Below are 24,738 nucleotides of genomic sequence, written 5' to 3'. Positions count from 1 at the left end.
CCCGGAGTGGAGCATTTTTGTTCCTTTATAAACTAACTGAGAGAACTGGACTGAACTATAGGTTAAATAACTTTTATTCTACCCGTTTTGCTCTAATGTAATCTTTGAAAATCGAACTGGTGGTGTGGTTCAGTTTGTGTTTCAGTCTACTGCCCTGCAACTAATTATTATTATTTGTGTTGTAAAGAATAGCCATGCTTATCTGTATTCTGAATGCATGTATCCTTTGTGAGGTTTGACAACATTTTAACTGGTTTAACTTCTACATAAATAAATGGCCATGTGGTAATTTTATATAAACTATCAATTGAATTTACAGAAAATATGCTATGTCGTGATATATATCGGTATCGGGATATGAAATGACCTATATCGGGATATGAGATTTTGGTCATATCGCCCAGCCCTAATTACAGATATCACTCAAAGGCCACACTCGTGTGCTTTACCGACGGCTCCTGAACGTGTCATGTTCAGGAGCCAGGAAGCAGACTGGAGAGGATGCAACTGCGATAGTGTTGTCTGCTCTCAACTCAGTTAATCTCACTTTAATCTTCATCACAGCGGCTCATTACCCGCTGTACACAACGTGCACTAGTTCTGCACAAGCTAGGGCTGGGCGATATGGCCTCTAAAGAATATCGCGATGTTTTTTGGCTATATCGCGATACACGATATATATCTCGATATTTTTGAAATCTCTCATAAATGCTCAATTTAACCCTTCAGGGTTCATACACATTTTGACCAATGGATTTCCATGACTTTTCCATAAGTTCTTAACCAGTATTTTATGCACACCTGGGGTAAAAAAGAAGAAAGGGCAGATGTAGTGAGCAAAGATGATTTAATATTCCATAGCTCTGACCTAAGCAAATCTGACATCACTGTGAACACAAACAACACTTCTGATATAATATGCTTGTTTTAGTAAAGTGTATCACTCAATAGTCAATACAAAAAATAATGGCTTTTATAGAACTGAAAGCCTAGCTGCTTAGTCTGCAGATAAAACATAAAAAATTAAATTTAGACTCTTATTGGCATGACGGCAACATAAGCTGTGAATTTTGCATTGGGGCCAGTTCTATAGTGAGGCATGGAAAGCCTCACTATACGCCATCATATCTGTGTCGTTTCACTTTTGACTGAAAAATTATGCCTCTAGTTCTAGTCTAGATTAAAGAAAATACACGTAGCCTATGTGATGTTCACTTGCGCATTCGTTTTCCTTAATAGATCATGACTGCCCCGCAGCTAGCTAGCTACGTTAGCTTGCATGTAACGTTAGCCTTAGTTCCTTTTGGAGACACAAACCCTGGACGTTTCATTTTGAGTAGGCTAATGCATGAGGTTCTCTATGGTTTACGCCAGCTCTGGGAGTATGAAATGCTTTAAATGCGGGGGTTTTGGTCACAACAAGCTTGTGGAGCGCTGCCCTGCAACTAGGTAGCCTAACCAGCTAGCTAACGTTAGCCCCGTCATCATCACAACAGCTAACGTTAACGCCAAAACAAATCCGCTGCCTCCTCCCCATGTTTGGTTTAGCGTAACGCCAGCTCAGACTTTCCCCTAATCTCAGAAACCTTGCGGGACATGTATTGCAAATTGCAAAGTGGTTGTTTTGTTATAATTTGAAACTGTCAACAGCCACACTGCGGGCGGCCATGTTTCGCCAGTCTATGGTGCGGACGCGTGATTTCGAATCGCACATAGGTTAACTCATTCACCGCCAATGACGTCTTTGACGTGTTATCAGAAATAGCCCTCCCCGCCAATGACGTGTTTGACGTGTTTTTGTTTTTATTACTGCAGGGCGTAGTTTAAACACTTCCCCAGCCTGTCACATGGTATCAGGTCCCTATCATCTAAGACAACACGTGAACAAACACATACCGCAGCTGTTGTTTTGAAATTGAGCAGGAGGAAAAGCAGAAAACTGGTAACGCTTCCTTGTGCAGACAGGAGAAACGCCATTGAAACGCGCCTCGGCGCGCTGCACGAGCTGGAGTCGCCTTCCTCTGTGCCAGCCGGGAGAAAGTAATCAAGAGATGTGTTTGATCATCGGAGGAATGAGGAAATGATCGATCAGTTTGCGAGGGCGGTGAGGACGTGTTGAATAGCCGAGGGGAAAACGGGAACGATCAGATAGCAGGGGATATGACAGGGAGACATGGACGAGGAAGGGTGCAAAATAAACACACAACAGCAAGGCACAAGGCAGAAGCGGGAGTCAGAGCAGCCCGCTGTCCTTTCTCAAGAGCTATTCAGTTGGTTCATGTAATCGCTGGGCTGCGTGCCCTCCAGTGTTGCTCCTGGCCAATCCCAGCGCCACAGGGCGTGGTTATTGCTTATCATATGTGGGGTTAGAAATCTAAAAGGGGGATCGTGTGTGTGTGTGTGTGTGTGTGTGTGTGTGTGTGTGTCTGTCTGTCTGTCTGTCTGTCTGTCTGTCGGTGTGTCTGTCTGTCTGTCTGTCTGTCTGTCTGTCTGCACACTCACTCACACCGAGTAAACTGTATTGTTGAATGTAAAAAAAAAGCACTTCATGTGTATATATATATATATATATATATTTTTTTTTTTTGTCATTTGTGTCCTAACGAATAATATTTACATGTCTGATGTCAATACAGTTCAAAATAAAAGAATTGAGAGCGAGTTCTGCATGAGATTGTGTGCATAAATACATAAATGCCATTTTCTGCAATTTCTTTTCTCAGAGAGACATTTTGGGGGAAAACAGGGTGTATATAAATGGCTATAAGTAGAGTACAGAACATGCTAAAAGCTCACTTTTTTTTCCCTGGTGAACCCAGAGACGTACATCTTCATTTTGAGGTATTGCAAATCACTCTGGTGCTAATAGATAATTTACTGTGGGTCTTGAAAGATGACCAACAATTATGAAAATCTTTGGCCTGTGCTAAATATTGGCAGTCCTAAACTGGCGGTGAATGAGTTAAGGACGGGTGTGTCTGACGCGGTTTGACGCGTTTGACGTATCCATGTGATTCCCCCTCCCTTTTGAGTGTGACATGAGCTCTCCCTTGAGAGGGAGAGGTGACAAGAGGAAACGTGAAGCGAGTCATGCCGGCGGCTTAAGTTATAAACAATGCGTGACAATTATACTCGAATGTTCGCAATATAGTCATTTCTACATCTCACGTGGCACAAGCCGCGATACATCGAGTATATTCGATATATCGCCCAGCCCTAGCACAAGCACTCGCCTTCTTTTACAGACTCTCTCACTAATTTCACCGCTGTTTACATGCTTTTCAGATCGGCTAGTTACTTAGCTTAGCTGTTAGCTACTTAGCTTGGCTCTCTCCCTCTCGGTAAGATGTTAATGTTTATGTCCGTTATGCATAACATTCATGTATATTTGCTGGAGGAGAAGTCTCCTGCTAGTGTTGATGTCCAGCATGATGGCAGAGACACTGGGAAATGTGTGTTTTGTTTATTTGTTGCGTCGTGTGTAACGTTAGTGATGGTGATGGTACCGAACTTTGGGAACTTCCAATACCAAACCGTTTTTAATAAAAAGCAATTATAGTATCGACATTTCGCTATACCGTGCAACACTATTTGGCACAACATTTCTTTAGATGCAGTTACTTTGTAAGACTGCTATTTGTAAAGTGCCATTCTGTTTTATTATGCATAACCTACCAAACTGTTCTTACCTCTGAACAATTCTGAATAGGCTGTTTGAGTCCATCAATAAGCTGTATTTGAGGAGCTGTCATTATAATTAGCAAATACTCTGGGACATGTCAATATCAATTGAGTCAGACTTGGATCGGTGCGTACATCTGCCAACTGTCTTGATGAAGAACTCATCAGTTTTCAAAAATTGCTGTCAGTGCAACTCTTATATAAAGTAAGCCTATACACTGCAGGTGAATCGACAATGCATAATATCCTCATAAATTATTAGTTAACATTGCCCGGATCATAAATCATAGATGGGACAATGTGTCAAATGAGTGAAATGATGACATTTGTTAAAGCAGGGCTTACCAGCGGGTAGTGAGGGCGTAGCTTCCCTGTGTAGCGGTAGCCCGGCCATGGGTCTGTGTTGACGTCGTTCTCCACACAGTTCTTAGGCTCATTCTGGCTCTTGTCCTCCTCTAATGAAATACAACAGAAGAATGTGTCCAAAAAGGTATCTGCCACCCCTGTGTCAGTTCAAGGTCAAGTGCTACAATCTACTGTTAGCCTCCACCCATCGATTGGAATGCACTGGTTCACTTCTTGCTTCCTACAATACCAAATTGTATTCTCATGGATTGCTAGCTCTAATTAAATGTCATTCATCCACATCCAGCACACACATTACATCTCAAAAGAACAATGAAGAATGACAGGGGTTAGTACATACTTGCTTTTTTGTGCAGCAACTTGTGTGAGCCCCAGCTCCCTTTGAAACACTCCTGGAAATGAACAGAGAGAGAAAACCTCTCAACGGGTGGAACAGTGACAAAGTCAAAGAGCAAGAGAAAACAAGAGCAACCAAGCAAAGGATTTATCATCAGCTGGTTTTTGTTTCACAACAAATCAAGACAGCAAATTGATGGGTCAAAAACGTGTGCGTGGACCAGCACATGTTAGGCAGCAGGGCTGTCAATTTTCCCTAAAAATCAAATTTGATGATGATTTGAATCAGTGATCCTCACTATTTTTCGATGAGAGCCACACTGGCAGGACAAAGTCAATAGGAGAGCCACTTTTACCGTAAAAACACCAAAAGCCACCTCAACCAAGCACATCTGACTACCGTAAATTCCGGACTATAAGGCGCACCGGTCTATAAGCCGCACCTTCAAAGGTGACTATTTTTTTCTTATATAAGCCGCACCGGTCTATAAGCCGCGGGTGTTTTGATGTTTAATTACCATATGTTACTATTTTTTTTGTTTTATTGTTTTCCAAAAATATATATGTATATTTTTTATTTTTCTGAATTCTATGTTTTACTGTTTATGCTATTTTTAATCATCAGAAAGTGTCTACTCTAATAATGTGATAAATGAATAAATAAATAAATAAACAAGATATAACAGTAAATTTGTAATGGTGCAACACAACATTGCACTTTTTTTAATCAAATGCTTCAGTACAGAGTCAAAACAAATATGCTACATAAAAAAGCAATACGGCCACAAAGTGCTGAATAAATTCTAGTCTTGAATCTACTGCAGAATTTATTGAGTTGCTTGCTATCTGAAGGCAGGCTCTGAGTGAATTAATTTAGTAGAGTAGTTTATGCTTTTATTTTGAAGGTGGAAAGGGGAAATGAAACGTGTGAACTGACGCTGGTCTGTCAGTCTGCTAGCGAACCATGTAGCGAATGCGCTAGCAAAGACGTACGCTACAGTCAGTCAGTCCTTGCTCATAGACTGCGCTGTGTCAAGCAGACCTCTCTGGATTAGAAAAGTAGGCTAAGGAGAGAAAAAAATCAGCCATCAGCCATACCGTTTTGTATGGTTTATGGTGAGTTTCCACCCCATTTGGTGCATCAGAGGGCCAGCAACCTGGCAACCCTGTAGTTTTTTTTTACATTGCAGTGAGGGACGGTCTGAGCAGGTTTTGACAGTGAATTATGTATATCAGCTGCGAGCCGCCAACTAAAGCTTCTAGAGCCGCAAAATTCTCGCGAGCCTCGCAACGAGGAACTAGGATTTTAATTAAATTAGTCAAATTCATCTGAAATTTGAATATTAGTGCTCAAATCGCCATGATATTGACACATTAAAGCAGGGCAAAATGAGCGTTTTCAACTGGTAGAGATTGTATCTGGAGTTGATTCATGGTGTGTGTTTTCCATTATTCAAATGTCAAGCTAATGTTATGCTGATTGTTGCCTTGACCGGATGGTAGGGGAATGTGGTGGTCCTTGAGAATTTAGAATTTTGCTTTAGGACAAACTTTTGGATGGAACAAGTACCACGTAACCACACGTGTTACCACGCCAAACACGCTGCTGCTTTCTTTTCCTCACAATGCTGTTAAAGGTCAATTTAAACTCTCAAGCATTCCAAAGTCTACATAGTGAATTTACAATTTAAATGTCAAGGTTAAGATGGTGTCTCTCAAAAGCATCGCAGAATAGCGACTTATTGACTCTGTGATTTATAGCTAACTACATTTGGAAATTCACAAACATTGGTTTGAAAGTAATTGACTGTACATTTTACTGTTAATTCATAACTAAATGTAGCCTTGTGTTTAAAAACTATAATACTCAGGAGAAAGTTCTAAGACTAAAAATATCTCACAGCCCACCTCTCATACCAATGGCTCCGGAGTCAAACATAGTGACCTGCCACAGTGCCACCCAAGCTAACTATTTATAAAACGTTTGACTGAACTGTTCCACTAGGCCTAAGTATGTTGCTGGTCTGTTGCCACAACGTTATTCATGATTGACGTGCAGACATGTCTGTGAGTGAGGAGAGCATCGCGCCCAACCGGCTTGCTTTACAGGCAAACGTGCATACCTGATAATGGTTAGCCTCTACTAGCAATCCGTAGAAGGCATTAGAGTCGTGATCTACCAAGTATGCACCCTTCTTTACAGATCAGCAGTGCATCTGCTGACAGATTTTTCTCAGACGTCGTTCTCCACACAGGAAAGAACGTATCGGGGCTAGGATCTAGCCTCGACAAACAGTTTGATTCCATCTGGACGCGAGAGTGAACATAATCAATCTCAGTCTCTCTCTGTCAAAGCTAGCTTCATGTAGAATCAAACATCGTGGCACCAGGCTTTAATAACTCTGCATCTCTTGACTTTTCTAATTCACTAACGTAAACCTTATAATAACACTAGCTAGATGACAGTAATATACATGACATGTATGTGTATATATGTGTAATAGCTGCTAGCGAAACAACGTGGATGTGTTATTTAGCCCAGTGACGTACAGCTAACAGTCGTTTAGCTAAGCAGCCAGCAGTTAGTGTAAGGTTGCTCCTCTGGCCTAACGTTACTGTTAGTGTTACAGACCGCATCAGTTACCATCAGTTACTACATTATTCATCCGCAGACAGCCATCTAGACAGACCTAAAGCATTTAGCAGTTAGGTTATCAGGGCTTTATCAGGCACCTGCACAGGGCTAGCTAACGTTAGCTGTACAGCACAGTTAACCTAGCTGCCTCGTGATGGAACACAGGACAGGGCCCCAATGTGTGCTTACAGCCAATATTAAAACTGAACGAGTTGGGAAAAGTAACAGTACCTGTGAACAGAAGTATGAGCCTTGGATACCAAGCTTGATACAGGTGGGACATTGAAGTTTGGCTTCCTTGCTGCAGCCCTCAGTCTCACACTCCCTAGCCTCGGTACTCGCCATGCCTTCGTCTAGAGGAGGGGTGGAGTCGCAGAGGCAGAGCCAGCTGCATCTCACAGCGCATGTCTGAAGCACGTTGGACAGCTCCAGCCTAACCTCGCGTCACCAGGATCTCTCTAGTTTCAAAAAAGTGTCTAACTACAATTAAATGGCTACTCTGGACTGGGGACTAAGCTCAGACATAAATAGCCTACAATTGGGCTTATTGAATCCATAAGAGTCTCAGCTGTCCAATCATACCCAATTTATGAAATTCCACGACTCTTTAGGGACCCCAGTATGTACTATGAGTCTGAAGTGGAATGGTTCAATAATAACAGGTAGTTTTCTATCAATATTCCTCCAAATGTATGTGATGCAGTGAAATATGAATAGTTAGAAGGCTTTTATTCTGAAATGCTACATCAGATTGTTATGAAATTTTCTGGGTGACGCCCCGGGGTGGAGTACTATGAGTGTGAAGTGGAATGGTTCAATAATAACAGGTAGTTTTCTATCAATATTCCTCCAAATGTACATGTGATGCAGTGAAATATGAATAGTTAGAAGGCTTTTATTCTGAAATGCTACATCAGATTGTTATGAAATTTTCTGGGTGACCCCCCGGGGTGGAGTACTATGAGTCTGAAGTGGAATGGTTCAATAATAACAGGTAGTTTTCTATCAATATTCCTCCAAATGTACATGTGATGCAGTGAAATATGAATAGTTAGAAAGCTTTTATTCTGAAATGCTACATCAGATTGTTATGAAATTTTCTGGGTGACGCCCCGGGGTGGAGTACTATGAGTCTGAAGTGGAATGGTTCAATAATAACAGGTAGTTTTCTATCAATATTCCTCCAAATGTACATGTGATGCAGTGAAATATGAATAGTTAGAAGGCTTTTATTCTGAAATGCTACATCAGATTGTTATGAAATTTTCTGGGTGACGCCCCGGGGTGGAGTACTATGAGTGTGAAGTGGAATGGTTCAATAATAACAGGTAGTTTTCTATCAATATTCCTCCAAATGTACGTGATGCAGTGAAATATGAATAGTTAGAAGGCTTTTATTCTGAAATGCTACATCAGATTGTTATGAAATTTTCTGGGTGACCCCCCGGGGTGGAGTACTATGAGTGTGAAGTGGAATGGTTCAATAATAACAGGTAGTTTTCTATCAATATTCCTCCAAATGTACATGTGATGCAGTGAAATATGAATAGTTAGAAGGCTTTTATTCTGAAATGCTACATCAGATTGTTATGAAATTTTCTGGGTGACGCCCCGGGGTGGAGTACTATGAGTGTGAAGTGGAATGGTTCAATAATAACAGGTAGTTTTCTATCAATATTCCTCCAAATGTACATGTGATGCAGTGAAATATGAATAGTTAGAAGGCTTTTATTTTGAAATGCTACATCAGATTGTTATGAAATTTTCTGGATGACCCCCCGGGGTGGAGTACTATGAGTCTGAAGTGGAATGGATCAATAATAACAGGTAGTTTTCTATCAATATTCCTCCAAATGTACATGTGATGCAGTGAAATATGAATAGTTAGAAGGCTTTTATTCTGAAATGCTACATCAGATTGTTATGAAATTTTCTGGGTGACCCCCCGGGGTGGAGTACTATGAGTGTGAAGTGGAATGGTTCAATAATAACAGGTAGTTTTCTATCAATATTCCTCCAAATGTACATGTAATGCAGTGAAAAATCAATATTTAGAAGGCTTTTATTGTGAAATGCTACATCAGATTGTTATGAAATTTTCTGGGTGACCCCCCGGGGTGGAGTACTATGAGTCTGAAGTGGAATGGTTCAATGACAACAGGTAGTTTTCTATCAATATTCCTCCAAATGTACATGTGATGCAGTGAAATATGAATAGTTAGAAGGCTTTTATTCTGAAATGCTACATCAGATTGTTATGAAATTTTCTGGGTGACCCCCCGGGGTGGAGTACTATGAGTGTGAAGTGGAATGGTTCAATAATAACAGGTAGTTTTCTATCAATATTCCTCCAAATGTACATGTAATGCAGTGAAAAATCAATATTTAGAAGGCTTTTATTGTGAAATGCTACATCAGATTGTTATGAAATTGTCTGGATGACACCCTGGGGTTGAGTACTATCAGTCTGAAGTATAATTATTTTTTAATAACAGGCAGTTTCCTTGAACTATCCATTTGAATGTTCAGAAAACAGTGAAAAGAAAAAAAAGTAGGCTTTTACTTTGAAATTGTACATCAACTCTCAAATTAGAACATTTAATTAGTATAGATTTGTTCTGGGAGTGCGCTTTTATTTTGAAATCAGTTCGCGCATGCTTTTACCGTAATGCCTAGTATATACACGCACCACAAAACAAGTGTGGGCTAGAATGACTGTGCTTTCCGAGGTGTGGGCTGGCTTGACTGCAGTCTTTTCTAGGCCTACTGCATGCAAAAAACGGTGTGGTTCTTACCCAAAACTGCATGAGATGAGCATACATTTGGCATGTCTGTACAGGGGAGGCTTGTGAGTACCCATATAATATAACCCATTTCCATTCAGATATATCGAGGTGACAGGTCAAGCCAGGGACCATTTGGAAAATGGTGATGGCCGTTTTTCCCTGCCAAAATGTTGTCTAACTTTTCATTAGTTGTTTATCCTCCTTCCTGACAAGCTAGCATGACAAGCTTGGCCCCATTGGAAACCTTAGGTTGTCTAGTTTCAAAAGATATCCCTACCTTTGCACTAGCTCAAAATTTGAGCATGCCACAGTCTCACCAGCGTTCTCCATCCCACGGGTGTCAGAGGTAATAAAACATTGGGGGAGAAACACATTTGGGCCTTTTTTTCCTTGGTATTGTAACGTATCGGTGATACGTCAAAGAACGGAGAGTTGTAGTTGGTACAGGTTCTTTATTCACAGGCTTCTTTAGCTCCTAGCAGCTAGCTTCACAGAGCTAGCTCTACACACAACACCTGGTCTCGCTCACTCCATAGCTTGACTGACATCCGGCACCCCGGCCGCTGGTCATATATACCCCGTTTCCCCTAGGAGCACACCCACACACATTAGTTCCTAGCTACCGTTGAGACACCTATGTTGCACATCACATTACAGGTAATACTTGGATTACCCGACACGTTACATACTCCTCACCCAACATTTGTTAACGCCCACGTTAACACCCACAACCCACACATATCCCCCTGTACCAAAACACACCACCCCACAACATTTTGTATTCCCCCAATTTGTCTCTTCTTATTTCACCACTTCTTAATTTTCGTTCCACCACCACCATTTGCATTTTTTTTCATTTCTTCCCTCTTTCCCATTCCTTTAAATTCAACCCACATTTCAATTCACATTCCCATTCCAATCATTTAGTTACTTCCCATTAGCACCCTTTTCCCCAACATTTTCACTTATCACAAGCCCCAACATTTACATTCCCTCTTTTCTCTTTACACTCATCTTCAATTTAACTCAAACCCATCACATTGACATCATTCTTTTTTTCCATTACCTTAATTTAAACCTTTTTTTTCTTATTCACATTATCCCACTTCACTTCAACCACTATTTCCATCCCCCCTTTTAAAGCTTATGTCCCACCTAAAGCATGCTAGTCCCGCTCAACCCCCAGTGGGGTTAGTCCTTCGCAAGGTGACTCTTTTCAGTCCCTTTTCTGTGCTCTACAGTCCTCACACGCACTGCAGTATCTCCGCACGTCCTCCTTTTGTTTGCCCCAGTAGTAAACCCTACGGAGGCGGCTGAGTGTCTCTTCAGGCCCAAAATCACTGAATCCAGGGCCCTCGTGCGCCACCCTCAGTGCCAATTCTCGCAGGCAACTAGGTACAACCCACTGTGTCCCGCTTTTCCCGTGCCCCTTTCTCACCAAAACCCCATCTCCCCTCAGATGCAGGTCCGAAAACATGTTCCACAGTCCTCTCGTGGCCCCGGAACACTTGTGAATCTCCTCCACAGGGGGTCGGTGTCCGGCCACTACCCACGCGAACACCGGACCGATATCCGCGTCCTCCTTCTGTCTGCGTATCCACTCACCCGCGTCGACATCCCAGATGACCCTGTCCTCGTCTGTCGGCTCCACCTCTTGCACTCGCTCGTCCTCCCGTCCCGCTCCCCCAGGGGGCGGCGTGTTGAGGACAGCAGGGCGGACACCATCGGCGTCGATCTCCACCTCGACTTTCTGCAGCGCAGCCGTGGGGGCTGTGCAGCGGCTTGGCTGGGCCGGCTCCTCCAGCGTTGACCCCTCTCGCTCCCCCGGGGACACGAGCGCCGCTCCCCCGACTGTAACAGCTCTGCAGATGATGTCGCTCACCTCCCTCTGGCTGTTCAAAACGATTCCCATTATCCTGATGGTCTCGTCGCTGATGGCGATCTCCCCCACCACTGGCTGGCATGCGGAGCAGCTAGCCTGGGCCGGCTCAACAGTCACTCTCCTGCCCAGAACAATCGGCTCTGTACTGCTCCGCTGCTCCGCCGCTTGTTGCTCGGGCTGCTCCCCCGGCTGTGTGTCTCTTCCAGCGTTCACACTCTTAGTGCAGTCTCTAGCTAAATGTTCAGGCGACTGGCAAGCCCAACAAAGCCTCACCTGTCTCTCCTCTCTCGCTGTCCTCCAATCCCCGACAGCTTCTTGACATTCTCTGGCTAAATGTCCGATCGCGCCGCATGCCCAGCAGGCTCCCTGCTGTCCATGTCGTTGTCCCGCATACCCGGTCCGTCTCCCGGGTCCGCCTCGGCACCACCTCGCCACGTGGCCCGGTTCTCCACAGCTCCAACACAGTCTATTTTGTGGCTCCTCCGTCCGCTTCTCTCCGTGCTGCGCGACCTCTCGTAGCAGCTCCATAAGCCCCTCTGCCCAGGCTGGTATCGTCTCCAACAGCCGTCTGACTTCTTTCAACACACGGGCTTCCATGGCCGCCAGCGCCGAGCTGATCTCTGTCGTCAGCTCTTCTTTTCTCCCGTTCGCCGACAGGCTTTCTTCTAGGCGCACCATCACACGTGGCGCTCGTAGCAGCTAGCTCACACAGCTAGCTCGCTACCGCTAGGTCGCTCGAGCCTTTGATCTTCAACTTTTCCTCCGCCGTTCCTCCTCACTCTCTCCCCTCTCGACCGAATCAGAGGCGCTACCGCTTTACTGTCTGACACCAATGTAACGTATCGGTGATACGTCAAAGAACGGAGAGTTGTAGTTGGTACAGGTTCTTTATTCACAGGCTTCTTTAGCTCCTAGCAGCTAGCTTCACAGAGCTAGCTCTACACACAACACCCGGTCTCGCTCACTCCATAGCTTGACTGACATCCGGCACCCCGGCCGCTGGTCATATATACCCCGTTTCCCCTAGGAGCACACCCACACACATTAGTTCCTAGCTACCGTTGAGACACCTATGTTGCACATCACATTACAGGTAATACTTGGATTACCCGACACGTTACAGTATCATCAAAATCTTTATTTTAGAAGTCCTATGGATGTCAAAAATCCAGACTAGAAAAAAAATAAGGAGGGTGCACGTGGACTACTCATTGTGCCCTATATAATGCAACAAGTAGCCTACTGGTATGTAATCTCTCCAGACAGACTTTCGACTTGCATTGACATATTTGTTTTCGTTTTTTTGTGTAACCATGGGTTCCCAGATTGACTGGTATGTAAATATGGTGTGTGTGTGTGTGTGTGTGTGTGTGTGTGTGTGTGTGTGTGTGTGTGTGTGTGTGTGTGTGTGTGTGTGTGTGTGTGTGTGTGTGTGTGTGTGAGTGAGAGAGCGAGAGAGAGAGTGTGTGTGTGTGTGTGTGTGTGTGTGTGTGTGTGTGTGTGTGTGTGAGTGAGTGAGTGAGTGAGTGAGTGAGTGAGAGAGAGAGAGAGAGAGAGAGAGAGAGAGAGAGAGAGAGAGAGAGAGAGAGAGAACAGTGAATTCACATGTAATGCTAATAAACAAATTGAGTGTATTCAATCGCAGTCCATTCTGTAGCATACATCTATACCAGCAGGCGACCCAGTGGTTAGATACTGTGCTTCAAGCTGAGGAGCTGACGATCATGCCACTGTGTTGGCAAAAGTATAATTTTATTAGAATGAAAATGTTAATCCTTTCATTTAAATCCTGAAGCTACAATAAAGGCCTCACTTTACGTCTGATAAAATACTGGTCGTTTTTAACTAAAATAGCTACAACATTCTAGTGGCAAACCTCTTTGGCATACTACCGGTAATTGTGGTTAGCAGACATTCCAGATGGAAAAGTGCACTGTCCCTTTAAGATAGTTACAGTACCAGCTCCGGCGTAAAGTTAACCAGAATGAAACGTGGGGCTTCCAGTCAGACCGTTCAAAATAAATAATTAATTGACGACCTTACTTCACAGCGGTGTGGTTCGCTTTTATTTTGAAAATAACATCGATACACTTCCGGTATTACTCCGGCACTGTTGTATTTGATATGAGAAATAGAAAATCTGTGCTGCTCCAGTCTCGTAACATTTTACAGCAAGTGTAGCGGCTGGGGAAGATGTGGTGAGATAATACTCAATAAATCTGACTCGTGTAAAATACCAAGTTTACACGAGAAGATGGGGGTACCGGTAGCCTTTTTGGACTTTATCTGATGACCATGTCCTCGTTTAAATAGCCGTAGTGGAGGACGAGGATGGCCGCGGACGTCGATAAAAGACCCACCGAGTACGAGAGCAAAGCGCCCCCGCAGAATGGGCATCAGAATCGGGGCTCTCCGGCCGACGGGTCGCCGCCTGGCAGCAGCAAGGGATCCTGGATCTCCATGGGGACCTGGACGCTGCTGATGGTCGGTGTTGTACCCCTTCTTGCCTTTGGGATGAAGTATCATCAAGACGCCCAGCTCCTCAAACGTCATGTGAGAACTCATGTTTGCACTTTTAGGAGAGGTCTTGTTTATTCTTAAAAGGCCCATTTTTACCATTGAAATGCATGTCAAATGTCTTTAGTTAGTAGTACTGAGTTTATAGTGACCTTCTTGATATGACCCGTATCATCACTAATATGTATAATAGCCTATTCCTGTAATGTTAGGGACTTGTAAAATATTTTGCTGTCGTTCTTTTTCACCACAGTGTGTTCAGTAATACAATTTCTGCCCTCACATACTCTGGATATTTTTCTAAGTGCTTGGCTGATACCTTACCAAACAAGCACTTTGCCACGTAATGTCAGCCTGGAAAAAACAGTCTCCAGTCTGCAGCTTTGATTTGTTTTGTTTGTTTTACCCCAAGGTGTTTTATTAGGGGGTTGGATGTCTGGCGCACAGCTGGTGAGACTCACTCCACCCGATGCTTAAATCCACATTGGCTACAGGAAGCTGTTCCTGTAACGTTACCTCCCCCCTTCCCTCCATTGTGAAAAACCAAGTAGGCACGCATCTACTGCCCATCTGAAAGGGTGGTCTCTAGGAATCTGCATCTGGGCTGATCTTTATCCATGCTGGACGGCTCTTTGGATGCATAATACTTCATAGGATACAATGCAAACATCCACACTTTAGAATATCACAGGTCAAAAAATATACCACAGAACATCCTATTATATCCAATCAAAGATGAAAAGAATACTATAAAGCAGTGATTCTCCATTTGATGAGAATTTGTCTCTCGGATCAAAATCGGAGAAGTTTTTCTAATTGTTAGATGATTTTGTCCAGAATTCCATGATTATCTGCAGAAAGATAAACAGTGAAACTATAATCAACATAGTCATTATTTCACATTCCCTAATTGCATTCACTTGTGTTGTTTAACAATTCATCAATTAGCTGCAGACCCCTTGGAACCCCCTCAAGGACCCCTGGTGGTCCCCGGAGTTGGACCCCACATTGAGAACCACTGCTATAAAGTACAATATGGTCACTATAAAGTAAACACACTATTGGGTGAAGTGTATGAATAATAAATCATTTCCCCTATTTTCCCCTCCATCTTGTCATTCTACTGTTCACCGTTCAAGTGACCTCACTTTGTTGCATTTTGATAACTCTTCTGGCAGATTTGCTAGTCTACCTGCAGTCCTTTGGTGTTTTTGTTTTTTTCCGTCCGTCATCCATGTTTTGTCAGGCTCCAAATTGTTTGTGTTTGACTTTCTACTTTGTGATAAGATGGCTTGCTGTCCCAATTTTGATGTAGCACACATGCAGTTGAAATTCTCTGGAGCGTGTGAAAATGACAATAAGGACCAGGCTTTTGTGTGTCCCCCTCCAATAGGAAGAGAGTGTAAAGACTCTGGGTGCAGAGGGACTCTTCCTCTTCTCCTCCTTAGACACAGACCATGACCTGTACCTCAGTCCTGAGGAGTTTAAACCGATCGCTGAGAAACTTACAGGTATGTTTCATTCAACATCTTTTTTCTCTCTTTCTCCCTTTCCTGTGTGTCTTTTCCTCTCCCGCTCTCGCACTAAGTAAAGCTCACTCTTGCAAGAGTCTTGCTGGTCACATTGTGTTTCCTTGCAGGGATTGCACCTCCAGTGGATTTTGAGGAGAAATTGACCCATGACCCCAATGGAGAGACTCTTACCTTGGAGGCCAAAATGCAGCCGCTGCTGCTGGAAACCATGACAAAAAGCAAAGATGGCTTCCTTGGGGTAAACACTCTCCCCTTTATACAGTAGTATGCTCTTCTCATTCTCTCCTCTACTGCACAGGCTCTGCAGCGTAAGTCTGCTCATCACATATGGCTCAGAACACACCTGACACACTATCAGTCTGCTCATCACATATGGCTCAGAACACACCTGCAGTGCACCACACTGGGGGGGCATTATTCTGAACATGCAGTATTTCTCAAATGAAGGTTTGTCAAAGTACTACATTGAAAAGGTTACAGCTCAGCCACACACAAAAGAGCTGATGCAATATCAGTGATTTCTCAACAGAGGAAAGGTGTAACTTGTTTAAATGAGCATTCCAGCAGGATACTCGAGGATATTTTTCTCCATGGTTTGGGTCAGTTCTCTTGTCAGTTCAGTTGATTCAAAATGTGCAATGAAACAATTGGATTAGTAATGACAAAGCAGAACATTCATTTTCAATGATGTCATCATATATTGAACAGTAAGATCACTTTTAGGCAAAATGTGTGATAGTTTTGAAGAAGTTCCTTTGTGAGTTGGTTATATTGACAGTGTGCATCTCTGCTTCAGGTCACTCATAGTTCCCTGAGTGGGCTGCGGGCCTGGAAGAGCCCAGCAGTGCCTTCCTCCACCTTCTCTGCCAGCCACTTCAGGGTCTTCTTGCCCACAAAGAACAAGGTTGAAGTGGGAGACACCTGGTGGGTGATTCCTAGTGAGCTCAACATCTTCACAGGGTACCTGCCAAACAACCGTTACCATCCTCCCGCACCCAAGGGCAAAGAGGTATCTTGAAAACTCATTGCTGTGTAACGCTTGGCTGGGCGTGACTGATCTTCATAGCTTGATATTTGTTTTTCTTCCACTGCCGCAGGTTCTCATCCACTCCCTGCTGAGTATGTTCCACCCTCGGCCCTTCATCAAATCACGCTTCGCTCCTCAGGGTGCAGTGGCCTGCATTCGTGCCAGCAGTGACTTTTATTATGACATTGTCTTCAGGTGAGGAGCAAGTCATGGTGCAAACACACTGGAAGTTGAACCGACGCGGAAGCGAGGCAAAGCATCTGGAAGCAGGTCTGGAAGCGCAGGCAGTTTCATTTCGGCATCCTTGTTAACGGACTAGACTGATCATGGTGGCAGGGCGGCCCCCTGCAGTCTATTTTTGACGCGAGCCGAGAGTGATTGTGTGCAGGCACGCAGTGCAAGTTGTGACGGGCGCAGAGCAAAACAGAACGCTTCTGGTGTGAAGGACCAGGCTCCTGCTCCAGCTGGATTTATGCACGGCACCACTTCCATTTCCAGTGTGTTTGCACCGTTAGGAGACTTACAGTAAATGACATCCCCACAGAGATTTCCCTGTACCCACTGAACACTAACACATGTATTCAAGTACAAAACTCATATGAGAATGAAGACTTGACATTAGGGGTGTAACGGTACACAAAAATCATGGTTCGGTACGTACCTCGGTTTTGAAGTCATGGTTCGGTTCATTTTCGGTACAATAAGGGAAAAAATGGCAAAACATAAAATCGCTTGCTCATATGAACTTTTGTAAACAACAGCTTGACTTGACCTGCTCCCTCTGTTCACCTCTGACCTGCTCCCTCTGCAAGATCCATGCAGACTTGACTTGACGTGACGTGACGTCACCTCTGACCTGCTCCCTCTGTTCACCTCTTGACCTGCTCCCTCTGTTCACCTCTGACCTGCTCCCTCTGTTCACCTCTTGACCTGCTCCCTCTGTTCACCTCTGACCTGCTCCCTCTGTTCACCTCTTGACCTGCTCCCTCTGTTCACCTCTGACCTGCTCCCTCTGTTCCCCTCTAACCTGCTCCCTCTGTTCACCTCTGACCTGCTCCCTCTGTTCACCTCTGACCTGCTCCCTCTGTTCCCCTCTAACCTGCTCCCTCTGTTCACCTCTGACCTGCTCCCTCTGTTCACCTCTGCAGGATTCATGCAGAATTCCAGCTGAATGATGTTCCAGACTTTCCCTTCTGGTTCACGCCAGGACAGTTCACCGGTAACATCATCCTCTCTAAGGATGCGTCTCACGTCCGCCACTTCCACATCTACGTCTCCACTGACAGGTTAGTATATGGGGTATACACGCTTTCACACGCAAGTACACACACCCGTTCAGCATAGTACTGCTAACTACTGTAGTTCCATCTATTGTGACATGTCCTCTCATCCCCCAGGTCTCTGAATGTGGACATGGAGTGGCTGTACGGGGCCAGTGAGAGCAGCAACATGGAGGTGGACATTGGCTACCTGCCACAGGTACACAGGCTTCCCATGGGTCCTTGAAATCCTTGAAAATTTGGCCTTAAAAGTTTTGAAAATAGACATGGGTCCTTGAAACTGCTTGAATTTAGGGTTTTTCCTGAATCGAGAAATCAAATTTCACTCCACCTTCAGCTGTCGACAAAAACAAAATATTTTCTAACAAGATTTGCAGTCGGTGGATTTATGCAATTGCAACTAATACAGCACAGGTGATAAATGTTCACACATGCTAGTTCTCATTATAAAAAGTGTTGTGTCAGTGTTGTAACTAATTCACCTTGATACATGTCTCAAACTATGCCCTGTTGGGTCCTTGAATTTGTGCATTTGGGCCTTAAAGGTCCTTGAAAAGTCTTTGAATTTGATGTTGAATAAGGTGTGGGAGCCCTGGACAGCTTCAGTGACACAGACCACACATTTACACCATGTTCTAATCTAAAGAATGAAGGAAGGATGAAATTACTAGTCTCTAGTCCCTAGATCCTCGATGCGCGGCTCTAGACTCTTTCATTGGCGGCTCGCGGCTGATATAAATAATACAATCACTGTCAAAACAATTCCCTCACTGCGGTGTCAAACTGCGTCATTGCCAGGTTTGTGGCCGTTTGGAGCACCAAATGGGGGTTGAAACTCACCATATACCAGTATCTGGCAACACTGCAAACAAGCAAATGCCTCGTGGAGGGATTGGGTCAGTGGGGCTTTCACACCGGCAGGGCTCCGTGCCGGTTCCAGTTCCAGAACCCTAATCTGAACTGGCCGGCGCGTTCAGACCGAAAAAATAATTGGTTTGGAACCTGAAAAGTTGGTTCTCAGCGGAACCAAAAAATAGTTGGTTTTCCTTGGGAACCGTGACATCATCAGTGGGCGTGTCTCATTCTAGGCTGTGAAAACGAGCAGGAAGGAGAAGAAGGCAGTGACAACACAGAGAAAAATAATTTGCAGTGGTCTCCTGAGGAAACCAAATGTTTAGTGGTGATTTGGGCATTACCGAATCTGAAGAAAAGCTAGAAAGCAGTACAAGAAAGAGCAAGTCATATGCCGAACTTGCAGAAGAGAGGGCCAAGGCTGGGTTCACTCGAACGCCAGACCAAATAATTAATAAACTTAAAAAAATAAAAATAAACTGAAGAAGGACTACCGAATAATGTCCTCCCACTTTGGTTCCGCTTAAACTGGTGTGAACACGGGCTGGTTCGCCAGAAAGCACCAAGGTTCTGAGACTCCAGAACGGAGCCAGAGCCAGAACCAGAACCGTGTCTGTCTGAAAGCGCTGGAGAGAGCAGAAAGAGTGCTTCAGGTGTGAATGACAGGGCGTATTGTTGCAGCTGGCATTTCCTCGTTAATGACGAAATGCGCAAGCTGCAACAATCAAGTCACGTTAACCCCCCCTCCCAGCATCTGCGTTTTAACGATAAGCAAAGCAGCTGTTTAGCCTACTGAGCTGGGTGTGGAGCGAAAGCACAGGCTATTTACTGAGCTGGAGGTGTGTGGAGCTGCATCCCAGAGAGAGACAGACTGGACATCAGAATGTTTTCATATATATTGTTTTAATCAAGTCGGTGTGAATGTTTTTTATATCATACATATATATATATATATATATATATATATATATATATAATTTTATTATTATTATTATTTTATAAAGTCGGTCTGAATGTTTTTATGATTTTTATAATTGTTTCTAACATTTTTATCATTGGTTCTACATTTTTTATTATTGGTTTTATCATTGAATAAACTAAAAACTAAATCAAATGCTTACTGTGTGGTTTTGCGGTAAAAGTGGCTCTCCTCTTGACTTTGACCGGCTAGTGTGGCTCTCATGGAGAAAATAGTGAGGATCACTGCTCTAGTCTATTATTATTATTTGAAGCTAGTTATGCCCATAGGAATAGCTTGTTGTCTGTTTTTATTTGATTAACATGTGTATGTATGTACTGTATGTGGTTGGTATGTGAATGTTTTTATGGGTGTAAGCCCAAGACAAATTTCCCACTTGTGGGACAATAAAGTCTAAACTAAACTAAAGGCAATTTGTACATCAACTAATATGTGATATTGTATTGTGCACTACAGATATGTGTTTTACTGATAAGGTTGTAGTAATAATAATAATTGATTGGATTTATATAGCGCCTTTCTAGATACTCAGTGCTTCAAATATCAGGGGAGGGGACTCAACTCATCCACCACCAATGTGTAGGTGTTTTTAAAAGACCCAAAAACGTGTTGCAGGATGACCCAATGCAATCTATGTCTTAAGCAAAACTCATCCTATGTACAAGTAAATTATATTGGGCTTATACAAGGCGCGTAGCCAAAAGGGTAACATTTTAATTTGATTGATGAGCTTGCTGAGTAGCAGAAACCTGGTTAGGATCACAAAACAATTTTGCCCCCCCAGATAAAAAATTTTTTGTCACACATTCATAAGCTGTCGTATTGTATTTAATGCTATATGTGTTCACAGTTGGAGCTACAGTCTGCAAGCCCATCCACTCCCTCCTTCATCCTGGATGAGGAGGGCAACGTGATCGACAGTCAGGGCGACGGCAGTGACCCCATCCAGTTTGTGTTTGAGGACATCCACTGGACCTCAGAGATCAGTCGCCAAGAAGCCGCTCGTCGCCTGGAAGTCACCCTCTACCCCTTTAAGAAGGTAACACCAACATTTCCCCATCAGATCATCAGTGCTGCTGTGTTATTATATTTGTATGAAGCATTCAATCAAGAAATTCCTGGATTATACTCAACTGTTGCTGTGCTCTGACTCTCACGTGCCTGAATCACTGTCAATCACAAGCAAATTGTGTCTATACTTTTTCAGTGTTGTTCTCATTTCCACAATGCATGTTGCCTTGTGTGCCCAAGCAACCATGTGCAGTTTCATTAATTGCTCTCGTCCTGTATCCATACTGTAGGTGTCCTACCTGCCTTTTTGTGAGGCCTTCGAGCATGCACAAGCCCAGAACAAGCTAGTGCACTCCATTCTGCTGTGGGGAGCATTAGATGACCAGTCCTGCTGAGGTGAGCTCATTAACATGCACTTTATTACGGTACACAGCCTAAGATCCCACCCCTCCTCTTCAGATGTCATTTAATCTCTGTGTTCCCTTCACACCTCGACAGGTTCGGGGCGAACTCTCCGGGAGACCGTCCTGGAAAGTTCGCCCGTCCTGACCCTGCTCAACCAGAGCTTCATAAGCAGCTGGTCCCTGGTCAAAGAGCTGGAGGATCTGCAGGTGAGCAGCCATGACTACACAACATGGGTTGCTGTGCTCATACTCAAAAATACAAGGACAAATATTATACTTTATCCTGGATTTACTGGTCCTTCAAGTTGAGTTTGGTTAAATTCAAATGCATGTTGGAGTTAATTCCTTTGTTTTATCTATCAGGCTAATGAGCAGAACCCTGTGTTGAGCCAGAAGGCCCGCCTGCACCTGGAGAGGTACAGCTTCCCCGTGGAGATGATGGTGGCACTGCCCAATGGAACTATTGTAAGTCATTTACTCTTCTAAGCTATTAACCATCGAGGGCTAGGTTCGCAGTGAATCCTGTAGAAAAGAATGCACACTGAAATGAACATTAATTTATTAATGTTAATTTTTGTTAATTTGCAGTCAAGAAACTGAAGTGTGGAAAATGGATTGGGGTTTTGAAATGGAGGGAAATGTGCAGGAACCCGAAAATACTTGAGGCACTAATGATTGGATGTGGCTTTTATCTGTGTTCCTAATGGCTTTAGGTTCACCACATCAATGCCAACTACTTCCTCGATCAGACCTCCATGAAACCAGAAGAGGACGGAGCTGCTTTCAGCTTCTCTGGGGGGTTTGAGGATCCCTCCACCTCCACTTACATCAGCTTCCTCAAGGAGGGGTTGGAGAAGGCCAAGGAGTACCTGGCAGAGTAGTGTGTGTGTGTGTGTGTGTGTGTGTGTGTGTGTGTGTGTGTGTGTGTGTGTGTGTGCGCGCGTGATTGAGAGACTAAATTGGAAGAAATTGTAGTAATTCCTCTGGATAATGTTCAAAGATAAGGAGAATCCTACCAACTTTTGTGTAGGCATGTTTTTTCAAAGTGTTGACAGCTGAAAAACATTTTTGCCTTCTCCCTATTCTTAATACTAGTGGACTGCTCGGTGGGGAAAAACCAAACACAGGCTATAGGTCGGAACCCATTTTTTTTCGGCGGGCCGAGTTGTCATGAACGCGGTATTAGACCCACCCAGTCTTCTCAGCCAGGAAGGATGACATCACTGATGATGTCATCACTGATGACACCATTGCTTGAGTGACATCACATCATTAAGTAATTAGGGCAATTACATAATTAAAAAATCCGGCTCCATCAGGTCACCCGCATGGGTGTTCTCTACACGTAAAATGGCATAGCTGTCTGTGGCTGGACAAAATTCTGCTCACACACACATTCTTATGAGTATAGATAGATAGATTAGTAGATTTATTTAAGCCTCTCACCTGGTCAGCAACAAAGTTTTATAAATTCAGAATAAATATGCATACATATGACTACCACTACACGTATATGGTCTACAGGGGAAATTGTATGTTTCTCTGCAAAGCAAATTTTACTGTTACTGTCAACATAGTACATTTTAGATTACATGCAAAGACCATACACTCACATGAACACAACAGTAACAAATATCAGGTTTAGATCTGGCGTCTCTCTGCTTGTAGCTGCTGATTATTTTTTCTGGAATATTTAGACTGATGTCTGCCAGGTCATTCATAATCAACACCCATCCTATTCCCATGATATAAAAAACGCACCATAATTGTATTTTATATCACGTTACGTGCGCAGTAAGTGGACTGGACCATAGTGTTGTATGTCTGGGACTTTTCCTGCTGCAGAGCATACCTAGAGACGGGGCCGGTGCAGTTGTTGCCTTTGTTGAGCCTCAGCAGTTTGTGAAGTCTTTGCCTGAAAGTCTTCTGTAGGCCGGGCAAGGGCTGATGTTGTTGCTGAGATGGCGGGAAGGGAACACCCTGCTCTGTCACAAGACGACCAAAGCAGCAGGAAAAACAAATCTGGATTGTGGCACATACAGCGAAAGGCATAGTTCAGTTGTTTTTTTGTATTTTGAGTGTGAAACCAAATGTTGAGTTTTTTGTAGATGTTCCATTTGGGGGAAGTGCCCACATGGCATTCAAGTTGTGACCATACCAAAGAAAATCTTGTAATATAAACAGTAGCTAGATTAGCAATTAAGCAAAATTAATTGTATTAGTTTTCTTGTAATTATGATAATGGTTACTTACTTTCATGTAATTCAGTAGAACCAAATTGCCATGTTTTGCAAAATTGTTTGCTTCTCTGAACTGAAAGGCACATGCTACAATTTAATTGTGTTATCCTTTGGCTGCAGTCAGATGATCTTTTTCCTTTCTTTGTAATTTTTGACAATCTTTTCAAAAGCTGCTGCTGCACATCATCTCATTTTACGCTTCTAAAAATGTACAGATGGAGATGCAGCTAACCTAAATTCTAGTTAGCAAAGAGAGAAGAACCCAGTGATCAAGATGGACTGTTGGCAAATCAGAAGAAAATGGTAACTTAAGCATTAGTTTTAAGGTCATACATGGCCTTGTCCATTAGAAATAATCATTGATTGAAGTGCATTTTTTTGACATGGTGAAATTAAACTTTTTGTTACAAATTCAATCGAGTCTTTGGCATCACCCAGCAGACACTGTACAGTGCCACAATTAGAGAAAAACATGTTTCAGTGGTAGCCACATTTTGCACAAAGTGCTGATTTTATTATCTAATCTACAATATGAGCAAGGTAGATCGCTCTATCAGAGGCCTGGTGGGCAAGTTACACATAGACTGTAGATGAATAACATTTGAAATGATTCTGAAGGTTTGCACATGTATCCATGTCCAGCAGCAGCCACAGTGGCGAATGAGTCCGTGCTTCAAACCTGGTCGTGTTTGAGGCTCTAGATCCAAATGTCCTTTAAGTGAGAGCCTGCCTTCAGAATAGAGTTCCAAATGTTTGAATGTCAGTTATATTGTCAGTGAGACTAATTGATGAACACTCATGGAGGAGCCATGATGAGGATTGGTTGAGAAAAGTGAGATATGCTTGTAGGCTGTGCTGTGCACATGCAGGTAGGCTTTCAAAAATCTATTGTTAAGAAGGCTCATGTGTATTTCTCCACAACCCGTCAGCATCAACTTGATGTTGCACCTTGAGGACACAGAGTATGAGGGTGGGGACATGCATTACCAGTGAGTGCAGACAGACATACTATCATGTTCACCTACTTACCCATTGGTAAGATCAAGTGAATCGCTTTACAGAGCAAACTGCAGCCTCTGTCTGCACCCTGTAGTCCATTCCATTAAAAACGATCCATTCAAAGAATCTGTGGTTTCATATGGCTATGCTCAGCTCAATAGAGCTCAGTCTGGTTACCAAACCCACAGGAATGAGTCACTCATAGTCCACG

General features: G+C 43.5%; 2 protein-coding genes across 2 annotated transcripts in view; one reads left to right on the top strand and one right to left on the bottom strand.

Moving 5' to 3' along the window:
- metap1 (methionyl aminopeptidase 1) overlaps positions 1–7,384 on the bottom strand; it is a 42,665-nt gene extending 35,281 nt beyond the window's left edge. Inside the window, exons 1-3 of the mRNA XM_083633286.1 lie at positions 7,250–7,384; positions 4,388–4,439; positions 4,027–4,136 (exon numbers count right to left, since the gene is read on the bottom strand). Coding sequence (XP_083489412.1) covers positions 4,027–4,136; positions 4,388–4,439; positions 7,250–7,363 — 276 coding nt within the window. The 5' untranslated portion in view covers positions 7,364–7,384. The remainder of the gene's footprint in view (positions 1–4,026; positions 4,137–4,387; positions 4,440–7,249) is intronic.
- Positions 7,385–13,818: 6,434 nt separating this feature from the next.
- Positions 13,819–24,126, top strand: selenon (selenoprotein N). Its single transcript, XM_083633632.1, has 12 exons — positions 13,819–14,239; positions 15,597–15,714; positions 15,843–15,973; positions 16,532–16,744; positions 16,833–16,957; positions 17,911–18,048; positions 18,160–18,241; positions 20,724–20,912; positions 21,175–21,280; positions 21,383–21,495; positions 21,652–21,753; positions 22,002–24,126. The coding sequence occupies exons 1-12, from the start codon at positions 14,018–14,020 to the stop codon at positions 22,167–22,169; spliced, it is 1,707 nt and encodes a 568-aa protein (XP_083489758.1). The 5' UTR covers positions 13,819–14,017; the 3' UTR covers positions 22,170–24,126.
- Positions 24,127–24,738: the final 612 nt, after the last annotated feature.

The sequence above is a fragment of the Poromitra crassiceps genome (assembly GCF_964638095.1).
Source record: "Poromitra crassiceps genome assembly, chromosome: 3".
Taxonomy (NCBI): domain Eukaryota; kingdom Metazoa; phylum Chordata; class Actinopteri; order Beryciformes; family Melamphaidae; genus Poromitra; species Poromitra crassiceps.
The sequence above is the reverse complement of the archived record's forward strand: the minus strand, read 5'-3'. Positions and strand labels throughout refer to the sequence as shown.